Source organism: Psammomys obesus, unplaced genomic scaffold (assembly GCF_907164565.1).
Source record: "Psammomys obesus unplaced genomic scaffold, mPsaObe1.curated_primary_1811, whole genome shotgun sequence".
Classification (NCBI taxonomy): domain Eukaryota; kingdom Metazoa; phylum Chordata; class Mammalia; order Rodentia; family Muridae; genus Psammomys; species Psammomys obesus.
The window spans coordinates 927,807-953,250 of NW_026596101.1; the positions used below are offsets into that span (position 1 = coordinate 927,807).

At 41.6% G+C, this 25,444-nt stretch overlaps 1 protein-coding gene across 4 annotated transcripts in view; it reads right to left on the reverse strand.

Moving 5' to 3' along the window:
* Fancd2 (FA complementation group D2) overlaps positions 1-24,626 on the reverse strand; it is a 65,175-nt gene extending 40,549 nt beyond the window's left edge. For 3 of the 4 annotated variants that reach the window (XM_055628540.1, XM_055628539.1, XM_055628538.1), the window contains exons 1-14: positions 24,560-24,623; positions 20,206-20,346; positions 19,150-19,217; positions 18,921-19,024; positions 18,291-18,351; positions 16,086-16,138; positions 11,263-11,341; positions 8,494-8,618; positions 6,384-6,471; positions 4,943-5,047; positions 4,473-4,573; positions 3,801-3,909; positions 3,558-3,593; positions 1,253-1,396 (exon numbers count right to left, since the gene is read on the reverse strand). In XM_055628540.1, the coding sequence (XP_055484515.1) occupies positions 1,253-1,396; positions 3,558-3,593; positions 3,801-3,909; positions 4,473-4,573; positions 4,943-5,047; positions 6,384-6,471; positions 8,494-8,618; positions 11,263-11,341; positions 16,086-16,138; positions 18,291-18,351; positions 18,921-19,024; positions 19,150-19,217; positions 20,206-20,346; positions 24,560-24,623 (1,278 nt within the window). Of the gene's footprint in view, positions 1-1,252; positions 1,397-3,557; positions 3,594-3,800; positions 3,910-4,472; positions 4,574-4,942; positions 5,048-6,383; positions 6,472-8,493; positions 8,619-11,262; positions 11,342-16,085; positions 16,139-18,290; positions 18,352-18,920; positions 19,025-19,149; positions 19,218-20,205; positions 20,347-24,559 lie in introns of all 4 variants that reach the window. The other variant, XM_055628541.1, reaches the window with a different exon arrangement.
* Between the last annotated feature and the right edge of the window lie 818 nt (positions 24,627-25,444).

The window sequence follows — 25,444 nt, forward strand, 5'->3', positions numbered from 1 at the left end:
TTTCTTTCTTTCTTTCTTTCTTTCTTTCTTTCTTTCTTTCTTTCTTTTTCTAAGACAGGGGCCCTCACTGGGACCTGGGGTTCAACAAATGCTAGACTGGTTGATTAGTGAACCCCAGGAACCTGCCTATTCCCATTCCCCAGGACTGTGATTACAAACGTGTGTCACCATGCTCTGTTTTGTTGAAGGCACTGGGAAGGAAGTTCAGATCTTCATGATTGTGCGGCAAGTACTTTACCAATTGAGCTACCTCTCCAGGCTCCCAAACTAAATTGTTTGAATAACTGTTATAAAAAGAAAAGTGACCAGGTCCTAGCAATCATGCAACACATGGCAGGGTAGAGTGGCACACACCTTTAGTTGAAGCACTTGGGAGGCAGAGGCACGAGGATCTTTATGAGTTTGAAAAAAGCCTGGTCTACAGAGTGAGTCCAAGACAGCCAGAGACTGTTACACAGAGAAACCCTGTCTCGAAAAACAAAACAAAAAACCAATATAGACAGATATTAAGGGACACAAAGTAAACAACATTAGTAATTCCATCTTCTTTACTGATATTGTCAAAAAACAAATACCCAGGTGCAGCAGTGCACTAGGGAGGCAGAAGCAAGTGGATGTGAGTGAGTTCAAGACCAACCTGATCTACATACCAAGTTTCAGGCCAGCCGAGACTACATAGTGAGGCTCTCGCTAAGAAACAAAAATCAAAACATATTTAAAAAATTATACTGGGGCAAGAAAGGTGGCTCAACAGTTAGGAGTGCTTGCTGTTCTTCAAACAGCCCAAGTTGGGTTCTCAGCACCTACATCAGCTAACCCACAACTACCTGTAACTCCAGTTCCAGAGGATACAATGCCCTCTTCTGGCCTCCAAGAGCACCTGCACACATGTGGCATATACACAGGGACAAAAACACGTTTGTAAAAATAAAAATAAATATTTTTATAAAAATCCAAAAGACAAAAGGACTTGGAATTTAAGTCAGAAAAGTTCAAGATGGACTAACTTTGTTAACGTCCTCCTGGAAGGGTCAAAGTCCATCTTAGGTTGGCTCACTGATATCATCGTCTCAGTCCAACAGAGCACTTGCTCTACAGCTCTGAAACATGCTGAGCTCCTATCAAAGATCAATACGAGGCAAAGGTGTTTCTTGATTTCCACATGCTGCAGAGAATGGTAAAACACCATCTTCTCAGCCATCTTTCCACCTGTATCTCCTATCTCCTACCACGTGCTGTATCCCACACTTACCAAGTAATGTGTAGAGAAGGTGCTGTCAAGGAGCTGCTCTTGAATGCAGCCTGACTGAATCTTGTTTCTCAGCACCTTTTCAGTGGTCTTCTTTGTCTGTGTGCTGGTGCTGTAGAAGATGAGTAGCATCGCCACGTCTAAAGCCTGTCAGGGAGCAGACACACCAGAGCTCAGCCGTTTTCTACTGAAACACAACAGTGGCACACACTTGCTCACTCTGCACCCATGGAACTCACACACCATTACAGAACCCAGAGAAATAAAGGGCAACAACTACTATCCATTGGTATTTCCTAAAATATATCAGAACTGAGAATTGAGAAAGGTTATATTAAAGTCGAATTTTGAATATCTTTACCTTTGTTTAAAAAAATAGATGAAATCACTTGACAACTATATATTTTCATAATTAGGAAAATTGCTTTATGAAAAGTTACAAAGACTATAAATGTTTTTTAATAAAAGGTTAAATAAATTATGATAATTGTTTTTAAAATATAACAAAGCCACAAAAATCCAGTATAAGCTAACCCTTTTTATTTTTTATTTTATTTATTTATTTATTTTTTTTGAGACAGGGTTTCTCACCACCTGTATCCCGATCTCCAAAGAGACCCAATGCACTATGCCTTTAATCCCAGCACTGGGGAGGTGGAGGCAAGGGGATCTCCATGAGTTTGAGACCAGCCTGGTCTACAAAGCGAGTTCCAGGACAGTCAGGCCTGTTACACAGAGAAACTCAGTCTCAGAGAACAAAAACAAAACGAAACAAAACAAAAAAACTGTCAAAAGAATACAAACGTGTGTTTAAACCATGCTCATGGTTGCAAGTCTGTAAAAAATGGCAAAAGCTGTGAATTTACTTTTTGTGTAAAAACAAAAACAAATCAAAAAACCTGGATTATCTGCTGTCTCACCAAGATCATTTTCAAGGTACTCGTAGTGGCAAATGTCTGTCATCCTAGCACATGGGAGTAGAGGGAAGAGGATCAGGAGTTCAAGGTTAACTTCAGCTACAGTGAGTTGAAGGCAGTTAGATGGGTCTCTGTATCAATAAAACTTATTTTTATCATTTATTCTGTTTCATAGAAACTTTTGAGACTGTCATCTAATAGCTGGACTCTCAACTAACAAAATCCCACATGACAAATAGTGTAAGCAGGCACAGCCAGCCAGCTTCTTCACAGAAGTCTCTAGGACTAAAAGATAAACAAGTTAGACACGGTGGCTCCTGTTTGTGATCCCAGCACATAGAAACTGAGGCAAGAGAATTATCCTGAGTTTAACAGTGAGTTCTAAGCCGCCTTGGATTGCAGATGTCACAAACACACACACACACACACACACACACATACACACACACACACACAGAGACAGAGACAGAGACACAGACACAGAGAGAGACAGAGAGACAAAAACATAAGGAAGGGGAGATAGATCCAGTACCATTTCCACCTGCCTTACAGTGGAAAAACTAACCTATTGAGGCCAGAACTACATGGGCAAAGTAAAATCAAACAGAAAATGTCCTTGTCTTGACAACTCTTCCTCGCAGGAGGAAAGCTAGTAAAAGGGGAATGCATAGGTGTAAGATTATTGTATAATTCAAATGCTGATTTCCACATCCCCATATCTGGTTGCAAAGCTTGTCTCAATGTATAAACTCTGTTCCCCAATAAAGCAGTTTACAGCTAATCCCTGAGCAGGGGACAGACTAGGACTGGACTTCTTGCCATCCAGAGGAGAAGGAGTTAGAGAGGAAGGAGGGAATTCAGCCATGGGGATTCAGCCATGGGGAGAAGTCAGGAGACACCAGGAGAGAGAGCTCAGCAGGAAAGCTACAATGTGCAAGTATCCTGGGATGTACACTGGGAGGAAACCTGATTACTGAAGAGGGTTAAGAGTAGAGTAATAACTGCTCAGTTTGGTGCTGTGAAGCATATTATAAACAAATATAAAGACTCTCAATTATTTATATGATAGCCATGTTAAGAGAAACAAGCATAATTAATAAAAATAACTGTAACACCAGCCCGAACTCATGGCCCTGGTAAGGTACTGCTTCTATGACTATAATTTCATGTGAGTGGAACAGCCTCCTATTCCTTACTGAACACTGTAGGCTAAGTTCATTTCCAGAATTAACAGGTAAGAGCACACCACAGGCAAAGCCACTGCTCCTGAGTTGTCTTGTCCACACACCCGGCATTGTCAGAGCAGCTATAGAAGGGTAACTGCAGGGAAGACAAAATGGAGGACAGTACAATAGCCAACGCAATTTAAGTTCAAAGCACAAGACCATTACCTTATGTTCAGCCACTGACTCAATGCGTTCAATCGCCTAGAAAATCAAGGGCCACACATTATAACCTATCAGTAGAGCATGCTACACATGCTTCATTCCACATGTCCTGCTCACCTGCCCAGCATTATCAGTTATACTTGAATGACAATTTTAAGACTTTTATTTCATCTCACCTCACACATCTGTCCCTGACTGACACTCTTGGACCACCTTGAAGCTCAAAGTTACAAGGATCTTACTCACCTTAATCCAGGCTTCTGAAATAGTTTTCTCGTATCTAATGGCTGACTTTATTACGTCAAAGACAAGAACAACACAGTCCTTATCGCTGTTTTCTTGATTTCTTGAAGAGCTACAAACAGCAAAGCAGGAAACATTATTTCTTCTACTTACCAGAGAAGATCTTATAAGATCTGAGTTCCTAACTTTTTATTTCTTAAAAATAATTATTGTATGTGTATGGGTGTTTTGTTTGAATGTATGCCTGTGTACCATGTGTGGACACAGTGCCCCTGCAGTTCCTTAGAGCCCATGGAATTGGAGCTACAGATGGCTGTAAAGCCACCATGTGTATGCTGGGAATTGAACTCAGATCCTCTACAAGAGCAACCGGTGTTCTTAACCACCAAACCATCTTTCCAGTGCCTGAGTTTTTGATTATTAACTATAAGTTCTGGAGCAAGTCCCAACCTCACCTGTAAAATACTGAAAAACATGCACTGTAGACTATGTGGATTTGAATGGCTAGGAAAGCACACACACACAATTTTAAATCCCTGTTGTGCTGTGTGTGAATATAGCCTTGCTACCAGTATTTGTGCTTTATTATGATCTAATAACTACCTGGCTTCAGGATAAAGGTGAGAAATATGGTTATGCAAGGAAAAAGAATGGCAATTGCAAATGATTCCATACCTTGCTGATCCTTTATTTTTCAGCTTGCTTTGGGAAGCCTGAACTTGTGACGGCAAAATGAAGTGCTGCACATTCAACTTCTCCCGAAGCTCAGAGATCACCTACGGAAAGTCAGTTTAGCCATGTATTCTGTTCACTCTTAGTGGACAGGCATAGGCCGCTCTCTCACTGGAACCTTAACAACCCAAAATACTGAGGAAAACACTTGACCTGTAACACGAGGCATGCCAGTAGACTGGATGAGAACCGTTCAAGTATGTAGGCATTGTCTACACAGAAACAGCCAATGCTAGCCTGTAGCAGCTTATGCTGAGTAATCAACCAGACTGAGCTGTGTTCTCCACCAACAGCTATCTGGAGTAATCAGCATTATCAGTCTAGGGTCAGAAACCAGCACATTGCTCTACTTAAATTTAAATAATTTTCTCATGTATTTTAATAAGTAGGCTTGGTAAGAAATAGTAGCATACCTCCAGCGAAGTGGTGTCTGTTACAGAATGAAGAATGAACTTTACTATCACGGGTAAATCCTCTAGACGGACGGATGACAGCTTGCCCATCACCACCTTTCGGATCTAAATATCAGAAGCACAAAACCCTTCATACTCTAACTCAATGTAGACCCATTAGGAAATTCATTTCTCATTTCATTTTCCTACTTGTAGTTTAGGAAGAAAGACATTTTTCTTCTCCAAATTATAAACTTTCACAACTATAAATGTCAAAGATTTTTCTAACATAGACAAGTGATAACATAGTCTTAACATTTCAGAGCCTGAGTTCACAGCTGACAATAGGAGGGCTCCCCGCTGCTGCCCTCACCACTGACCCCGGTTGAATTGTTAATGACCACCAGGTTTATGGACTTGTTCCTAGAGGGTTTGTCTTTGGATGCTACTCAGACAGAAAGAATGACGACAAGCTAACTCTCTTCTGGAATAATTCTTCTGTGTTACTTAGAAGGGAATTAAAGCCAGATGAGGAAACTGCCAAATAAAACCCGGCTAAATTCCAGAACACTTATATCTAAAAAGTTACAAAAGAAGTAAAAACATGTTGTTCTTGTTTTCCATGAGGGTTTTAGCGTGTCTGGTTAGCCTTGAGCTCACTATATAGCTTAGGATGACCTTGAACTTCTGTTCCTCCAGACTACTCTTCTCCTATTTATGTGTACACCATGACACCAAGTTTATACGGCGCTGGGTGTCACAGCTTTGTATATCCTAGGCAAGCACTTTATCAACTAAGCCATATTCCCAGCCTCTGCATGAAACCTGAGTTTGATCCCTAAAACTCATGCAAAAATAGCCAGGCACAGCTAGAAGTGCTTATAATCCCAGCATGGGTGCTTTGGAGACAAGCAGATCTACTGAGCTTGCTAGTAAGCTCCATGCAGTGAGAGACTCTGTCTCTGGGTTCCACATGCACACACACATACATACATGCGTGCATATACACACATACACAGGCTAACCCCTTAAGAGTTGGGAGTGTGACTCAGTGATGAAATGTCTGCCTAGCATTTGTGGGACCCTGGGTTTCACCAGCACAGTAAAAAGTAAAACAAAACCCAACCAAATTGCACTGCTTAAGCCAGGCCTGGGGACACACATGTGTTAACCCAGCGCTGGGGAGGCTAAGGCAGGAAGATCTAGTGTTTGATAAACAGTCAGGGCTACATGGTCAGATAATGTGAATTAAAAAAAAGTAAAGAGACTGTTTTTGGCTTAGTGTTATAGTATTTATAAGGCCCTGGTTTTTGATCCTTAAGTAATGATAAGTGTGTGTGTGTGTGTGTGCACGCAAGTGTAGAGTGTGATATTTTAATGTTTGTGTGCATAGTTTCAAAGAGCTATTTTCTTTCACTATACATGATTTCTTCCTATTTCTGTGAAGCAGGATCTTCCCTACCTCAGACAGGAACTTTGGGTCAAGTTGAAGACTGGAAAAGACATCTAAAATTGGAACAGTCAGCGAAGTATTCTGCATCAGGAGCTGACTGTTGGGAACAAAGAAGGAGAAGCTGGGTAATGGTTTGAACAGAACTGGGCAGAAAACCACGAGAGTGGGTTTTCTATACAGGCTATACAGTGTCCCTCAGGACCTGCAGACTGGCAGCTAGGCCTCCCATGGCACCCAAATCCTAGGCTGCTCAATCCCTTCTGTGAAATGGTGCAGTTATTAGCACGTGGCCTGTTCTTGCCACATACTGGCGATTACTTCTAGGATACTTACAATACCTGTTGAAACGTAAAAGCTGTGTAAATAGCTGTCACGCTCTATTGTCTGGGGAATAATCAGAAAGTCTGTATGTCAGTACACGTGCAATTTTTCTTTTTGGGGAAATTTTTTTATCTATCGTTGCTTGACCTTGAGAATGAAACCCACGAATAAGAAAACCAGCTGTACTAGTTCCTACTAAATGACTGCATTCTGGTGCATGCCTTTAATTCCAACACTCAGGAGGTGGAGGCATGAGTGCAGCTAGCAATGGATCAGCAATAGGTCCTATTCTTGGGTGTGCACTGTAATAGATCACTAGGTGTCCGAGCATGTAGATATTTAAAAGCTCCACGAAGGGTTTTGGTGTGAGGACAAGCCTAAGAAACCCTTGGAGGAAATGAAACAAAGAAGCTGCATTCATATTCTCTCTAGCCTAATCCTAAACCATATTTTCATAACAGGTGAAAATATGTTATATGAACATATAAGGAACCAGTGAGATAGTTCAGCAGATAAGGGCATTTCCTGTTAAGACTGAAGATCTGAGATTGATTCTGGGAATGTAAAATGTGGAAGAAAAGAACAAACTCCAGAAAGTTGTTCTTTGACCTCCACACAGAGGTATCTGTGCGCATCAACCCCAGCCACATACACAAAATAAACAAAAATGAAAGAAAATATGTGGAAGGAAAACATAATGGCACATACCTGTGATTCCAGATCTAGGACTTGAGGAAGAAGCAAGAAGATCAGAAGTTCAATGTCATACTTAGCAACAGAGCAAACTTGAAGCCAACCTTGACTACATGAGACCCCATCTTAAGAAGAGGAGAGAGAGGCCTGGACAGATGTCTCAGAAATTAAAAGCAGAGGCTGCTCTTCCAAAGTTCCTGAGTTTAATTCCTAGCAACTGCGTGGTGGCTCACAACCATTTATAATGAGATCTGGTGCCCTCTTCTGGAGAGCAGGTGTACATGCAATCAAACACCAAATAATATAATAAATGTATCTAAACAGCAGCAACAACAAAGTGACTTTTAAAAAGAGGAGGGAGCAAGCAAATGGAACCCTACACAAATATATGCCCCTACTAGAAAACCAAGTCAAGTCCCATACTCTGCTATCCTGGAACTCACTGTATAGACCAGGCTGGCCTCGAACTCACAAGGATCTGCCTGCCTCTGCCTCCCCGAGTGCTGGGATTAAAGGCATGCACCACCACTGCCCAGATAATTTCTATATTTTTGAGGCAGGACTTAGTGTATCCCAGGCTGGCCTCAAACTCACAATGTAGCCAAGAATGACCTTGAATCTCTGGTCCTCCTGCCTCCACCTTCTCCCACACACCTGGTTTATGTAGTATTAGCGAATTAACATATTTTGTACACATCAGGCAAGCACTCTATCGACTGAGTTATATATCCAATCACTTTTTGTATGTGGTTTTGCATCTCATGTTTCCCAGACTGGCTTTGAATTTGCTACACAACTGAAGATGAACTAAAACACCCGTGATCCAGCCTTTATGTCCAAAATGTGCGCGTGCGTGCATGTGTGTGAGTTTGTGGGTATGTGTATACATACCAATGTGTGCCACAGTGCTTATATGGAAGTCAGAGAAAAACTTGTACTAGTCAGTTATCTTCTCCTATGTGAGCTCCAGGATCGAGCATCCATCACCTGAGATGTTAGGCAAGCACCCCTAGCCAGAGCTACCATGTTAGCCTTAAAGTTAGCTCTTGCAATGAACAGTTCGATAGGGGAGGCTCCAAGAGACAGTGCCACAGTGTCTAACCACCTGAGTTCTTTCCCCACGGTAGCATGCTGGGAATCCCCGAGGATCTCAGGAAGGCTGGTGATGAAGTCATGCTGTAAGTTCACTGGAGCAACACTGATCAACTGCAGCATCTGAGTCGTGAGGTCCTGCAGGAAGAACATTATTAGAAGTGTAGCACATTACAGACGGAAATTATCATGTACACAACATGACCATGATAGACTCAAGCTCAGAATTTAAATCAAGAGGCAAATGGAGCTGGGGAGAGAATACACTCAATGATAAAGTGCTTTCTGTAAGTATGAGGACCCGAGTTCAATTCCCAGAACCAAGGTAAAAGAAGCTAGGCACAATGGCAAATGCTTGTAATCCCAGTTCTGGGGAAGCTGGGGCAGGGAGACCTCTGGGGTGCACTGGCCAACCAGACTATATTTTAAAAAGTGGATGATGCATGAGGTATAACATCCAAGGTTGTTCTCTGATCTCCATACATCTGCACGTGCATGCGCACACACACGCACACACTCACCTGCTATGAACACATACCATAAAAAAGGCAAATCCCTCCCCTCTAAATTCACATGACCTAGCACATAGAATATATTCAAGTTAAATATACACTCCTAATTCCAGCCCAGATGAGACTCTAAAATCCCTGTTTTTCTAAATAAAGATGTAGTCTGGAGTATCAGTCAAAAACTAGAAGAATGATTTTAAGAACCTCTGAAAAGAAGATGGGCATGGTAGTTCCCACTCACAATCTGAGCACTTGAAAGGCAGAGGCAGGAGGATCAAAGTCCTAGGCCACCCTGATCTACACAGCAAGTTCCAGGCCGTCCAGGGCTAGATAATGAGACCCTGTAAGAACAAAACAAAACAAAAAACCAAAATAACAAAAATGCCGAAACAAATAAAAAAGGCGTCTGGAGGAAGACCGCAGGCAGTGGCTCAAGAGGACTGTCCACCACTAACACAGGGTCTTGGCTAATCCACCCTTCAAACAGCTTTCTTGTCATCATAACAAGAAATACACGTTCCTTGTATTATTAAAATTCAATGAGGTATAACATATTCAATTTCTTTCCCAGTAATCAGCACAAAGCAAATCTTGGACTTCTACTGTGTTCAACTTTACCAGGCATTTCCATAAATCACATACATGTAAAAACTACCTAAATTATCTTCAATATGTGATCAAATTAAAGCAGCTGTAGTGAAATAAGATGCTTGGGAACTTATCACATTTCAGAAATAAAAAATAATCTTAAGACTCTGAAACACAGATAAAGATCCCCTGCCTTTTTGTTTTGTTTTTGTTGGGTTTGTTTGCTTGTTGGTTTGTTTCTGAGACAGGGTTTCTCTGTGCAGCCCTGTCTTTCCTGGAGCTCGCTCTGGAGACCAGGGTGGCCTCAAACTCGGAGATCTGCCTGCCTCTGCCTCTCAAGTGCTGGGATTAAAATCATGTACCACCATACCCAGCTCTCTTATCAATGTTTAAAAAGTTTTATTCATTTTACACTTTGCGTGGTACGAATGTTTCGGATACACACAAACATAAACACACACACACACATCACATCACCTATGTACCTGCTGGATCCTCTGGAATTTACGGATGGTTGTGAACCATCATGTGGGTGCTGGGAACTGAACCCAGGTCTCCTACGAGAGCAACACATGCTCATGGCCTCCCAGCCATCTTTCCAGCCCAGCGGCTCTCGACCTTCCAGATGATGCCACCCTTTACCACAGTCCCTCTTGTTGTGGTGCCCCCAGCCATAAATCATTTTCATTGCTATTTGATAGCTGGGATTTTCTACTGTTATGATCTGTAATATAAATATCTGATATTTCTGGAAGATGGTATTAGGCAATCTCTATGAAAGGGTCATTCAACTCCCAAAGGGGTCAGGACCCACAGGTTGAGAACCAATGCTCTAGCCTTCAATTAACATAAACTATACTTAATTTTCAAAATTGAGGAAGTTTCTGTCTTCTGAAAAATTTTAGTAAAGCATGCATGCTGTGCCTATGGGCGTGTGTCTGCTGGACAGCTTTGTAGAGCCAGCTCTTTGCTTTGGCTCTTGACCAGGTCTTCAGGCTTGCACAGCAAGCACTGTACCCACTGAGCCGACTCAACAGGCCTTTTACAAATCAGAAAAGGGCCTCTATAGGGCCCTTCTCTGGCTTCAGGCTTTACATCTTCCCTCCTCACTCCCCAAGTGCTGGGATTATGGATGGACACCACTTCATGCAGGCTAAGCTTCAAGTAGATTTTCAAAGAGTGAAATACTCAAGAGTTTCAAATTACAAAAGTTGGATAAAGGTAACATATTGATAAGAAAATTAATTTTTCATTTAAAAAGAAAAAGTCTTAAAAATTGAAAAGGTCTGGTCAATCATACAAAAACTTGTTCCGTGTGTGTGTGTGTGTGTGTGTGTGTGTGTGTGTGTGTGTGTACGTACCAGGGTCTCACTATGTAGCCAGGCTCACTCAAACTGACTCCCACCTTCCTGCCTCTGCCCTCCAAATGCTCAGATTATTGGTATATACCACCATCACTGACTAAAAACTTTCTGTTTGTTTGTTTGTTTGTTTGTTTGTTTTCAAGACAGGGTCTCGGTATGTATTCCTGGCTACCCTGGAACTCACTATGGATACCAGGCTGTCCTCAAACTCACAGAGATCAGCCTGTCTCTGCCTCTGCCTCCTGAGTTCTGGGACTGCAGGCATGCATTACTCTGCCCAGCTGTAAGAAACTTTTAAATTGATAAGGCCCCCAAACCTACCTTGCTATCCACAATTCTATCCAGCCATTTTAGCTGATTGATAATGAGTCGGGACATGTTGATTCCATCACTGCTCTCCCTGAAATGTCAGAATGAGAAGAGATTTAGTTGTTTATCTTTCCCCCTCCCTGTGTTCCTCTCCCTATGAATTTTTTTTTCTTTGTTTGGTTCTAGGGACTCACATGCTGAGCAGGTACTCCACTACTAAGCTCTATCACCAATTCCTGACCATGCACCAGAAAACTTACATACTGTACAGAATACTTCAGCCAGTCAGTCAACACTACTATACAGTTACTAGTTATGGGGCACAGTGGGAAACACAAATGTGCCTATTAAAACCAACAGAGGCGCTGGAAAAACAGCTTGGCAGTAAGGAGCACTGGCCACTCTACCATGATCCAGATTCAGTTCCTAGCAATCCACAGGTGGCTCACAACCATATGTAACTACAGTCCCAGAGGATCTGGCACCCTCTTCTGGCCTCTGCAGATAGCAGGCATGCATGTGGTGAAAGGGTTAGACTAACTTTGTAACCTGTATGTCTTCTAAAGCCTATAGCTTTGAGTTTTAGGTTCAGGTTAAGCTAAAGCCTCTTAGTACTTTTCCAGAGAATGGAGGAATGTGACCCTATCTGTGAGGACAGATATAAAAAAAGGCAAGCAAGCAATGACCTTCACTCAGCAAAAAAAAGGACCAGACCCTTGTCTTTGAGATAGCATTTCTTAGCAATGAACCCAGACTTGTTCTGAGTAGCTTTTGACCTGCAGCCAAAAGTCCGCAGCCCCTAATCTTCAAGGATGAGCTAACCACCCCCACCTTCAATTGCAGCTGCATCCACACTTGGCAGAACTGGCCAAGCTTGAGCACCTAAGACTAACCAATTATCTTACTTTATAGCTTCCTCATTCAATCCTAAATTGCCAAGACTGCAACTTCAAATCTCCCGCAATTTTTCTTTTAAAAACCTAAAGGCCTTTGTCTCCGGGTGCCACTCTTTGCTGACCGGCAGGGGTGACCCCATTGTGCAATGGTTAATAAACCTCTTGCTTTTGCAACGAGTCTTGGTCTGGGGGAGTTTCTGGGAAAGGCATGATCTTAAACTCCTGAGCTGTGAGACCCCAGGTCTTACAGTGGTTCACAGACATACATGGAGGAAAAATAACCAAACACACAAAATAAATGACTAAATTACCCAGACATGTGCATATATGATAAAAAAGACGACTAGAAGAAAATACTGTTAACAGTGCTGTGGAGGTTTGAATGATAATGGCCGCCATAGGTGCATGTATATGAAAGCTTGGTCCCCAGTTGGAAGAACTGTCTAGGAAGGATTGTTGGGGGAGGTACCATTGAGGGTGGTCTTTGAGGTTCCAAGAGTCTCTACCATTCCCAGTTAGTTCTCCTGTCTCCAACTTTCAAATAAGGATGTAAGCTCTCGGCTACTTCTCCTGCCTACCAGCTGCCAGGCTGCCTGCATGATGGTTAGGGCCTCATCACTATCTCTGAAACTGTAAGCCACAAATAAACTCTCCTATAAGTTGCCTTGGTCATAGTGCTTTGTCATGAGGAAAAAAAAAAAGACTAAAATAGTGGTTATAGCTACAGAGAAGGGAAAAAAAGGATGATACATATCTCTTAAAAATAATGTGACAGGTTGGAGTGTATGGCTCAGTGGTTAAGAGCATTTGTCAATCTTCCTATAGGGCCTGGGTTTGATTCCAAGCATCCATATAAAGGCTTACAACCAACTACAAGTCCAGCTTCTGAGGACAGAAGGAGGGCCTCTTCTGGCCTCCTTAGGCACCAGGCACTTACATAGTGTACATGCATATATGAAGGCAAAAACAACCATACACACAAAATAGAACAAAAATAATTTAGCTAGTTAGTAGTGGTGCACGCCTTTAATCCCAAAACTTGGGAGGCAGAGGCAGATGGCTCTCTGTGAGTCTGAGGCCAGCCTGGGCTACAAAGTGGTTCCAGGACAGCCAGGGCTACAGAGAGACCCTGCCTCAAAAAACCAAAAACAAACAATGTGTATGTGTCCATGTAAACACATGTATGTGGACACCTGTATACATGGAGGCCAGAGGTCAACAGCAGGTGTCTTCCTATGCTACTTGATACCAAATTTTTTGGGCAAGAGTCTCTCTCAAGGAACCTGGGGCTCACCAATTCAGCAAAGCTGAATCCCAGCAAGCCCTGAGGACCTTTCTGTCTCTACACTGCCAGTGCTCCGATGACAGTTGCACATTGTCATATCTAGTTTTTTTTAATGTGTTTTTAGGGGTCAAATTCAGGTCTTCACATTCCGATAAGGACATTATTGACTGACTCATTTACCCAGTCTCATGAGTGACTTTTTTTGTTTACTTTTGTTTGAGACAGGGTGTTATTATACAGCCCTGGCTGGCCTAGAACTTGCTATGTAGACCAGGCTGGCCTTGAATTCAAGAGATCTGTCCACCTCTGCCTCTCATACAGGTATATGTTGTCATACATAGTTCAATAAAGCTGTTTTGCTGGGTGATGGGTGGTGCATGCCTTTAATCCCAGCACTAGAAAGGCAGAGGCATGTGGATCTTTTAAGTTCGAGGCTAGCCTGGTCTACAATGGGAGTTCCAGGATAGCTGGGGCTAAACAGTGAAACCCTGTCTCGAAAAACCAAAAGAAATAAAGTTAATAAATCCACCAGACAAGATGGCACACACTTGTAATCTCAGCACTTGGGTATTGTGGATATAAACACGTTTTTGTTTTGGTCCCAGGTGTGGGATGTGGGACTGACTCAGATTGTCTATAGCAGCAGACTATTCGCTTTGTGCAGGCTCTAAGAGGAATTCTTTGACAGCTGCAGATCATTTAAATCTGAGGACTCTGGAGAGAGAATAAATGCCAGGGCCAAGACAGAACAGGAAAGAACTGTTCCTGGCTGCTGTTGTGAGACAAGAAGTTGGAGATCCCCTGAGATGAAGATTGGATTGGCTCCAAGGAACCGGATGACCCTAACCAGCAGGAAGCAGCTAAGAGAACTGCGACCCCTCTCTCACTAACCCTTTCTCTCTCCTACATGGTGTTGGGGTGTTGGAAGGGATTGGGTTGGAGCAGGGAGAAAAAGATAAAAAAAATGTAAACAAAAGAGTTAAAAAACAAAACTAAGGCCTACACTTGGGAGGTAGGAACAGGAGGATTGTGAGGGCAAGATCAGTCTTGACCATATAGCAAGTTGTAGACTAGTTGGCCTGTCTCAAACAAACAAAAAAGCAAAATAAAATGAAAGGTCATAAGCTGGGACGTGGTTTTATTATGCACTCAAGCCACCTTTGAACACACATAGATCCACCAAATGCTGGGATTAAAAATTGTTTGGTTAGGCTGATAGCAGTGGCACACACCTATGATCCCAGCACTCAGAGAGGCAGAGGCAGGCTGATCTCTGTAAGTTTGAGGCCAGCCTGGTCTACAGAGCAAGTCCAGGACAGACAGGGATACACAGAGAAACCTGTCTCGAAAAAACAAAACAAAACAAAAAAAATGTTTGGTTTTTGTTACTTTGAGATAAGGTCTCATATCATAGCCCAGACTGGCCTGGAGCTCAATATGTATCTGAGGATGATCCCAAATCCTTTATCTTCCTGCCTCCTCTTCCTAAGTGCTGGGATTATAAGCATAGGCCACCATGTCTAGCAAACAGACATAAATCTAAGGTTTTGAGACATATAACTTAACTGCTCACAATGATTAATTTACGCTCATTTAGAACATATGCTGGTAACTGTTATACTTAACAAAGGCTCTTTGGATATAGGGAAAATACACTTAATATTTCATCCTTTTATCTTTCTTTTTGGAGGCAGGGTCTTAAGTGTCTTGGACTGGACTCAAACTTACTATATAACTGAGGCTGACTTTTTTGAGTTTCTGATCCTCCTGCCTTCATTGTTGGAGTGCTGAAATTCATGTGGTCATGGAAATCAAACTCAGGTCTTCAGGTAGACAAGGATTCTACCAACCGAGCTACACACCCAGCTTTCAATGCATTTAAAATTTTTATTTATCTATTATTTATTTATTTATTTTGGTTTTTCAAGGCAGGGTTTCTCTGTGTAGCTCTGGCTGTCCTGGAGCTTGCTCTGCAAGTTTGAGACCAGGCTGGCCTCAAACTCAGAGATCCACATGCTTCTGCCTTCCTAGTGCTGGGATTAAAGGCAAGTGCTACCATACAGGGCCCTATTTTTTATTTTAAATTTCTGCCTTTGCTAATGAAATTGGAGATTTAAATATTTGATGTTCCTATACTTAACATTTTATGTTTGTGTCCTTTTTAACTAGGTTGGTCTTTTTTCTTTCTAACACAGGTTTTTTCTTAATATTTATTTATTATTTTATGTGTATGGGTCTTTTATCTGCATGAGTACCACATGCATGCAGTACCCTTAGAGGGCAGAAGAGGGCGTCCTCTGAAAGAGCAGTCAATGCTCTTAACCACTGAGCCATCTCTCCAGGCCAGACACAGCAATTTTAAAATATGAGCAGTACATACAAAACTTCAAATATAAAAGGCAAACACTGCAACATGCTCCCTCCTAGGAAATGGCTACTACTGCCAGAGTATTATGTACCCTTCTAGGAAGAATCATCATACATTCATACTTGTGTGATATATATTTTAACAATGATCTTAGTACAGAAGAAATGTTAGCACTCACTCAGAAACCTGGCATGTTAAACATGACCATAATATATTTCAAAAGAAACTTTCCAGAGAGTCCAAAAGCACCAGTATACACTCAATGTTTCAGAACAATTCCACTTACTTTTCAAAAAGAAACTGTGGCACTTTTTCAAACAACATTTTGATAATGGCAGGCTAAAAGAGAAGACATGCACAGTCAGGCAAGGGTCTCAAAGCATACAAAAGAAAAACATTAATTATCAGGTCAAAACAGCAAGCAGGCCTGCCAGGGCAGCATCAGGCCAGTGGCTACATGGTATACTGTAATGCTGAAGAATTCAGAAAGCTAGGTTTAATGGAGATGACACCATACAGGATGATGATGTGAAAGAAGCCAGAAGAAGGCGTCCTGAACTGTTTATAACAGATACTTCTAATTAAGACAGCACTGCACCTAAGCATCAGATTTTGCCTGAGAGGATAGGACAAATACAAAGTGGACAAATTGTACTGTGAATCACATCTGGGGAAAGGGAGCAGAATGAGCAAAGAGGTAATCATGAAGTTGAGATTTGTGGATGTACCTGTTCTCAGTGTATTTTTCTGAAACTAGTTAAACCTCAGAATAATTTGATCAGTAGATGGCTTATTTCATTATCTATAATAACAACCATTAAAAAAAGATGTACCCGCTGGGTGCAGTGGCATATGCCTATAATCCCAGCGCTCAGGGAGGCAGATCTCTGTGAGTTCCAGGCCAGCCTGGTCTACAAAGCAAGTCCAGGATAAACAAGGCTATACAGAGAAACCTTGTCTTGAAAAACCAAAAATAAATACATACGTACGTACATACATACATAAATTAATGAATGAAGATGTACAATTATTCATAAATTTCTCCCCCCAGAGCTCTTAAGAAAAAAATCTTAATATAACTGATACCCTCTAAGAATGTTCACACAGGGGCTGGAGAGATGGCTCAGTGGTTAAGAGTTCTGTCTGCTCTTCCAAAGGCCCTGAGTTCAATTCCCAGCAACCACATGGTGGCTCACAACCATCTATAATGAGATCTGGTGCCCTCTTCTGGCCTGCAGGCATACATGCAGGCAGAACACTGTAAACGTAATAAATAAATCTCTAAAATAAATAAATAAATAAATAAATAAATACAATAATGTGAGGATTGTTTAAATGTTGCTACATTTCTGTGTGATTGGTGAATAACGACAATAAAAATCTCGGTGTATTCAATAATTTAAAAAAAAAAAGAATGTTCACACAGATACTGTCTACATTTTGAATAGAAGTGCTGTAATATGAAGACATCAATAATTTTCCTTTTGAAATATTAAAATCAGATACTAAAAATACAATTAAATATGGTAACTGTTAGTCCATGAAATGCAGACTTGAAAAGATTATGTTTTCAAAGGAGGTCTTTTCAGATAAAAATGGAGCTCTTTGAGATGAGATAACTAAATTATAGTCAAGATTTCCAAAGAAAAATAAGATTATAAAGTACATGAAGAAGAAAATAAGGAAGAGGAAAAGGGAGGGTGAGTGGGAAAGATACTGTTCACTACATGGCTTTGTTCAATTTGAAGCATTAAGACATGTCAATGTCCTGGCGATTCAATAAATTAAAAAGAGGAGGGGGCTGGAGATAAGGCTCAGTGGTTAAGAGTACTTCCTGCTCTTCCAGAGGACTCAGGTTTGATTCTCAGAACCCATGTCCTGCAGTTTGCAACCACCTTTAACTTCAGATCTGGGGTCCTAACACCCGGGCCTAATCAGGCATCTTTACAACCTATATTCACAGCAAATACCCCCACTCCTGCCACGCATACACCAATTTTTTTTTTTAAGCGAAATAAAAGGCAAAGTCAAGTTACATAAGTGATGGCGCCGATGAGAACACACAGCAATTACACAATTCTCAGAATGCACAGCGTGTAGCTAAGAGAGAGGAATCAATCAGGGCTACCAAGATGGCTCAGCTGTTAAGAATGTGTACTGGACCCCAGTTTGGTTTCCAGGATTCATATCTGGTGGTTGAAAACTGTGACTCCAGCTCCAGGGGACCTGACGCCTCTGGCCTCTGCAGGCACCAGCACACTCATATACATACCAATTTAAAATGTTAAAAAAACAAACAAACAAGAATCATATGCTTAGGAGATGAATAGGACTGCAAGAGCAAGCAGCCTAAAAGCAATCCAAACACAGACATGGCTTACAGACTAATCCCACCAAGTACTCTACAGAGCTGTTGCCGACCACACTAACCCTGCTCTACTATTACCCCAAATCGCATCCATCACGTTCTCAGGAGGTGGTGTGGTCTCACCTGTAAAATGTCAATCCCCAGAAGTAGCTTGATGAGGCTCTTGGAGTAAAACGTGCCCATGCTGTAAAACAGAGAGGCATTTGGTTCCTATTTTGTTCACTTTGTTTTACTGTTTGACTATGTTTCCTATATTACATTGGTTAAATACACAATCCTTCAAGATCATACTCAAAGCTAGGCTTGAAAGAAGAGGCCTTTAGTCCCTGCATTCAGAGGAGGAAATAGCAGGCAGACCTCTCTCTATGAGTTTGAGGGTAGCCTGTTTTACATAGGAAGTCCATAGGCAGGGCTCCATAATGAGACCCTGCTTCAAAATAAATGCATACATACATACATACATAGACAGAAGTATAGTCTTACTAGAAAAAAAAATATGAACATGGGAAGACAGCTTAGTAAGGGAGCCACAGAGATGTGAAATCTCTTCCGTACATGTAAGACATGTTTCATAAAGTATTCCAGTTCTTTGCCGTCTAGCCTCAAATTAAATACTTTTAAGGTTATACTTAAACTCTGAGTCAAAAAGAGTTATAGATCAAAAGTGCAATTGTAAAACAAAGAAAACTGCATTTCCTGTGCCCAATCCGGTTGCTGCCAGACTGAACTTCGGGAGGCAGCCCTTCTCCATACCTGGCTTCCTCATCCTGCAGGCGCTCACAAGACAGCAGGCAGTTTCTGAGATTGTCACAGTCCTCGGTGTAGGACTCCAGGCCGTTAACAAACTCTTCTATTACCTAAACAAGGACAGGAGAGGTTAAGCTCTGTGGCTGACCGTTTGTTATCAGCCACTCAGAGGTGTGCCAGTCTTACAGTCCTCATCCCATGCACTTCTGGCAGAAGCACCACAGAGAGTACATACTTTAGGATAAGAAGGATGTTTCCTCAAGGCCTGAAAGAGCTTCCTCTGGAAGATTATCTGATCCACACCTAGGAAGAAACAGGAAGGAAGAACAGCTGCTCAACATCTACTACAGCCTCCTCCCTTAAAGACAGGCTTCCTTATGCCACAAAGAATATTTTCTTTCCTTCTTCTTAAAAAATTCTATTATTTATTCATTTTTACTATTTTCAATTATGTGAAAGTCTGTGCAGAGGCTCTGGCTAGGAGCTGGAGTTACAGACACCTGATGTGGCTGCTGGAATCAAACTCTGCTCCTCTAGAGGAACAGTATATACTCTTTTTTAGTTTTGTTTTAAATATTTAGTTATTATTTTTACAATATTCTGCTGATGTATGGCTTGTACACCAGAAAAGGCCACCAAATCTCATTATAGATGGTTATGAGCCACAATGTGGTTGCTGGAAATTGAACTCAGGACCTTTAGAAGAAGAGCCAGTGCCCTTAACCTGAGCCATCTCTCCAGCCCCAGAATCTACTCTTAACCACTGAGTCATCTCAGTATATGGTCTTAACCACTGAGCCAGCTCTCCATCCCTGCTAAGAATATTTTCAGCCAAAACATCTAAATCTAATGTAAAAGACTCAAACTAGTAGATGTTAGACACCAAGTATTCTATAAGTAACCTATCTTACACTTAGTGAAACATATCTGTGCCCTAGAAACATGTTTCCAGACTTATATGGCTTGCCATATTTTCTTCTGACACAGATCTGCTTGCTTCCTGGGTATCTACACACTCACACACACACACACACACACACGCACGCGCACACGCAGGGATGCTCATACAACATATGTATGTGTGTGTCACAAAGGACTACTAGTAGTATACAAATTATTTTTCTAAAAATGTGCTATTTACCAAGCCTTAGAACATTAAGATTTTGATCATGAGCACATTCTCTAAAAGGCAATCTCACTCTTCTCTAAGGACAGAAGTCTCCCTGTCTAGTAATCCATGATATAGTCCTGAGCACTGTAACTGAACTCAAAAACTTATTTTGAATATTACCTAGCTGATTTTGATTCTCTCCGGTTTTAAGAGTGAGTCCTGATGCTTTAAGAAGCCTTACAAAGATACTGCCATTTTCTTCAACTTCATGAGAATCATGAGATTTCTTTGCCAGTTTGGAAAGGGATTGCTTCATGATTTCTGGAAATACAAACAAACACAAAGCCTTCAAGAATATGACCAAAAAAATAACAATTAAGAACGCAAAGATTAAAATGCAAACCCAGAACTAAATGTTCTGAGAGGAATCTGAGGTGCTTCTGAAGAATCACACCAACTGAAATGAACTATCTCCAACGGTGGTCAGCAACAGTGGCTTCTCCACAAACAAAAAAAAAGAGCTGCCAAATAAAGTATCATTCATCAAGGGAGTTTTCAATAAAGAACACAAAATGTGCCACTTGAACAAGAATAACCACAGACACATTTTCTACCTAAAATCTAACGTAGTGTCTGCCTCTCAGATACTCACTGCAGTTGATGAAAAGCTCATTATAATGTACAGCCCGAGCTACACTCCAGGGCTACAGGAGAATCCTGAGAATGGTTCCTGGAGTCTGAAGCCCTGACAACCTCTTAGGGTGACAATACTGATTCATGTTCTCACTGATGATCTGTCCACAAAACCAGACAGAACAGCACAGACTCCTCTGCACCACATCTTTCAGTACAAAGCTCGGGTTGATTCATCCTAAGGCTTTAAACATGTTATAAACAACAACAAACAAACAAAGCAGGAACCGGAATTTGAAAAATAATGTGCCAGGCAAGAACTCTACATAGCATTGAAAATGCTATTTCCAAAGGATGAGCTTTATAGTTATCCATTTTCTGGTGTTTTTGCTTTTGTTTTGAGACAAGGTTTCACTATGTTTTTCTACTTTTTCTCCTGATGTAATTCGGACTCTTTTTCTACTTAATCAAAATCAGAATGGGAAATTTAGTTTGCTCATTTCTCACTAAGAGCACAAGACCTAGTCCCTCCTCATCCACTTTCTCTCCCCTTTCCTAGCATTGTGGATTGAGCCCAGGTATGCTGGGCAGGCACTGTGCTGTGCCAACCGAGGCACATCTCCAACCCACATTCTCTTTTGGAAAATGCCATTTCCAGAGGATGAGCTTTATGTTTACCCGTTTTCTGGTGTTTTTTCTTTTGTTTTGAGACAAGATTTCACTATGCTGCCCTGCTAACCTGGAATTCATGACACAGATCACACTGTCCTGGAACTCAAAAAGATAGGCCTGCCTATGCTTCCTGAGTGCTGGGATTCAAAGCATTTGCCACCATGCTGAGCCTGTTTAACCATTTTCTAAGTTACTTTTTTTTTTCAGTTTCAAATTTTCAACCAATTTTTGGCATTCTTCAATACCTTTACTAAGAGACTTCTAGAAATTTAGAGTTTCTCTTCTGAATTAAGCTTTTCCTGCTTGGTCTCTGGTGTAGGCCTGTTATCCCAGCTACTTGGGAGTCTAAGACCAAAGAATGGAAAGTTCAAGATGTGTTTGGGCTATGAGATTCAGTTCAAGGTCAGAGTAGGCAACTTAGCGATAAAAATATAAAGCAGAAAGGGGGCTAGAAGAGTAGCTCAGTGGTAGAGCACATACCTATCATGTCTGAGGTCCTGGGTTCAATTCCTAGTGCTGAAGAAGGAAAAGGGGTTTCAACCTTGAGTTGGAATAATTCTAAATGTTACTCAACAGGATCTTGAGTTGGAAGCTAGCAGACAGGATGGTAAAGGTCAGGTGTGGTGGGGCATGCCTGTAATCCCAGTACTCAGGAAGTGAGTTTGAGACCATGGGTTACGTAAGACCCTGTCTGAAAAACAAAATCAACCAAGAAGGCTCCTAAATAAATACAAAATGCAACCCAGAACTGCTTTTGTATGTATGAAGGTGTGTGTGTGGGGACATCAACTGTTCCTTGGGAGGCAGCCAACTTGATCTAAAATTTTGTAGTTACTACTTAAGATACATATGTGTTTCTAAAACATGTGTAGACCTACATACTATGGCATAAAGGTCAGAGCACAATTTTGGAATAGGTTCTTTGCTGCAGGATATTTGATCCCATTGTGAACCCCGAGACTGTGAACTGTAAAACCCTGTTTATTGTTTGTTTGGTTGAGCCCTAACACATATCTTGAATCCAAGAACTTTCTGTTTACTGTAAAGATTATCATTATGATTAAGATTATGGTGTGCTTCAGCCAGCCCTAGTCCACAAGAGCTTTCCGTACACAGGATTTAATAAAATTCTAGGTCAAGAGGTGGAGGAAGAAATCATCTGACAGGGATTAAAGAGTAGGAGGGATTTTGAGTTGAGGAGTATTTAAAACAGGGAGGAGGAGGGGGGGAGGAGGAGGAGGAGGGGGGGGGGGGGGGGAGGAGGAGGAGGAGGAGGAGGAGGAGAAGCCGCCACCGGTTTTTAGAGCTTTTTGGCTTTAACTTAGGCCTTGGGCTTTTTGGCCTTTTCCTCCTGAGCTATCAGCTGAGCTAGTGAGCCTTTTGGGTTTTTGCTATCTGGACCTCAGCTGAGAAGGAAGGTCAGTTGGGTGCTTTCTCTACCTCTCTGAGCTAGCAGGTTTTCACCCCAGCATCTGGTTTCTGAGTCTTTATTGGTAAAATAAAATGGTTGGGATTTTCATTTTTTTAAAAAACAACAGTTTTTTCCTACATGAAGTCAGGCTGCCAGGCCTGCACAGCAAATGCCTTTACCTGATGAGCAACCTCAACATCCTCAGCTTAATTTCTGAAACAAAGCTGCGTACATAAGGCTGACTAACCAGCAAGCCATAGGAATCCTTCTGACCTCACCACCTTAGCACTGGGATTACAATTCAGCATTTTTGCAGTGGTTCTGGGGATCACACTCAAGTCTTCATGCCTGCCCAGCACTTTACTGGCTGAGTCATCCCTCAGCCCCCTTTTCAGAACTCTTAGGATCTTTGTTAACTGAATTCTCATTTGTCAAAGTATACACTATTGCTTTGCTTGGGGCTTGCTTGCTTTGATATGACTTTTCTTTATATGTCACTATCACAGTATTTACATACTATGTTGTTATGATACTGTAGCACACTGTACCTTTTTAGAGACAAAAGAAGACAAGATACTTTTCTTTCTCTTTTTCTATTCTTTTTGCTTTTGAGACAGTGCATGTAGTTCTGACTGTCCTAGAGATCAATATATAGACCAGGTTGGCCTCAACCTCATAGCAATCCTCCTGCTTCTGTGTCTCAAGTGCTGGGATTAAAAGTGTGTCTCACCGTGTTTGAACCAGTTGCTTTTCTAAAGGGTAAAGATTTTTTATCTTTGTGTTCTAGGACCCAGATAATATATAATAATTTTTATAAAGATTTATTTCTATTTTATCTGTATGACTGCCTGCCTATCTGAACCTAAATGTATGGTGTCCTCTGAGGCCAGAAAAGGGCACTGAATCTCCTTAAACTGGAGTAAAGATGATTATGGGTTGCCTTGTGGGTGCTGAGAATCAAAGCTGGGTTCCCTGAAAGAGCATCAAGTAGTCTTAAACACTGAATCATCTGCCTAGCTTCTGTAATAATTTTTATGAAGGTGAAGAGTGAGACTTGTCCAAAAGTCCTAAGTGGCATTTGAGGTAGAAACTCAATCCTTAATCTCCTAGACTCTCTGTGTAGTGTGAGTTATTTTGTGTGCCTGGCCTTTTAAAAGGATTCCCAGTTGACCCTATGTCCTTCAGTGTCATTGGCTCTTGGACTTCTGGGAGCAGAAGAGGATATTAAAAAAGCCAGCAGACGCTGGGTCATGGTGGTGCACGTGTTTAATCCCAGCACTTGTGAGACAGAAGCAAACAGATCTCTGTAAATTCAAAGTTAGCCTGATCTACAGAGCAAGTTCCAAGACAGCCAAGGTGATACAGAGAAATCCTGTCTCGAAAAAACAAAAGTAAAAAGCCAGCTGAGTGAGATTGAGTAGGATTGGAGTAGGGTCAGAGAAGACAGTTGGTGCAGGAAGCTTGAGTAGAGATAGAGAAGAGCTTGAGCAGAGTGAAAATAGGAAACAGTTGAAAGTCAATTAGGCTAGCAGCAGAAGAAGAGAAGACAACTGGTGGTAGCTGAGCCAGGAGAAGCTGCACTGAGCCAAAGAAGATATTGTTGGGAGACAGTTAAGAGAAGAACCCATGAAGAACCCACGCAAAGAAGCAAAAAAGAAAAAGGTAAAAAAAAAAAAAAAAAGACAACAGTCTGCATCTCTGTATTTTCTCCATCAATTCTTGACAGATGTCAGTACTCAATCAAAAAGTAGGAATTTTGCATCTTTTCCTATCTCACATTCGTGATACATGTCCAACAGTGAAAGGTTAGATACTTACTGGAGGCATCTTCTGCCAGGGTTTCTCTTTCCCCAGAGTCTAACCGTCTTCTTTTGGAAACCATTTTGACCAATGTCTTCTGTACTTATATTACTTCCTAAAAAAATAAAAATAAAAATAAATTCAGGAGTTGGAAATTTAGCTCAGTGGTGCACTGCTTACCTTAAACCAAAAGAACTAACATAGGGACTAGAAGTCATTCCCAAGCTATTCTAGCTATAAGCAGAGCAGTTGAGTCTTCACATCAGTCCTGTCTGAACCCAAATGCTGAGCACAGTTCAACTGCTACAGCTGGCCAGTCTCTCTTCAAGACTTACTGACCTAGTTGTTTCTTTCCCCAGGCTACGTCTCTGTTGCTCAAGGAGAAACCCCGTAGCTCTTCACCTAGACTCAAGGGCATCAGCGTCATCTACCTGCTCTCTTGTCGGGTAGTTACTTCAGTACTATGTCAGGGATGGTGCTAAGCATGGTAGTTACAAGACAAACATCAAACCCTGCAAACAAGACAGGCCATCATCCCTACCCTCAGGAAGTGTACAGCATAACAAGGTCTTAACGTATGTAACGACATTTCTGTAGTTGCAACCTAAGAAAAGCACAGGAATACGACAAGGGCTTACGAGGACAGGCAGTCTACCCATAGGTGGAGTGGTGAAGAAAAGCAGGAACAATTCCTCTGAACATTTTTTTTTTCATTTTCAACGCCACAGGCATTTTATGTGCATGACTATTTGCCTGTACACATGTATGCGAACCGTGTGCAGAGCACCTGATGCCCACATAGGCCAGAAGAGGGCGTTAGATGCCCTGGAAGTAAAGTTCCAGATGGTTGTGGGTGCTGGAAAACAAACCCAGGTCCTCTGCAGAGCAGCCAATGCTCTCAAC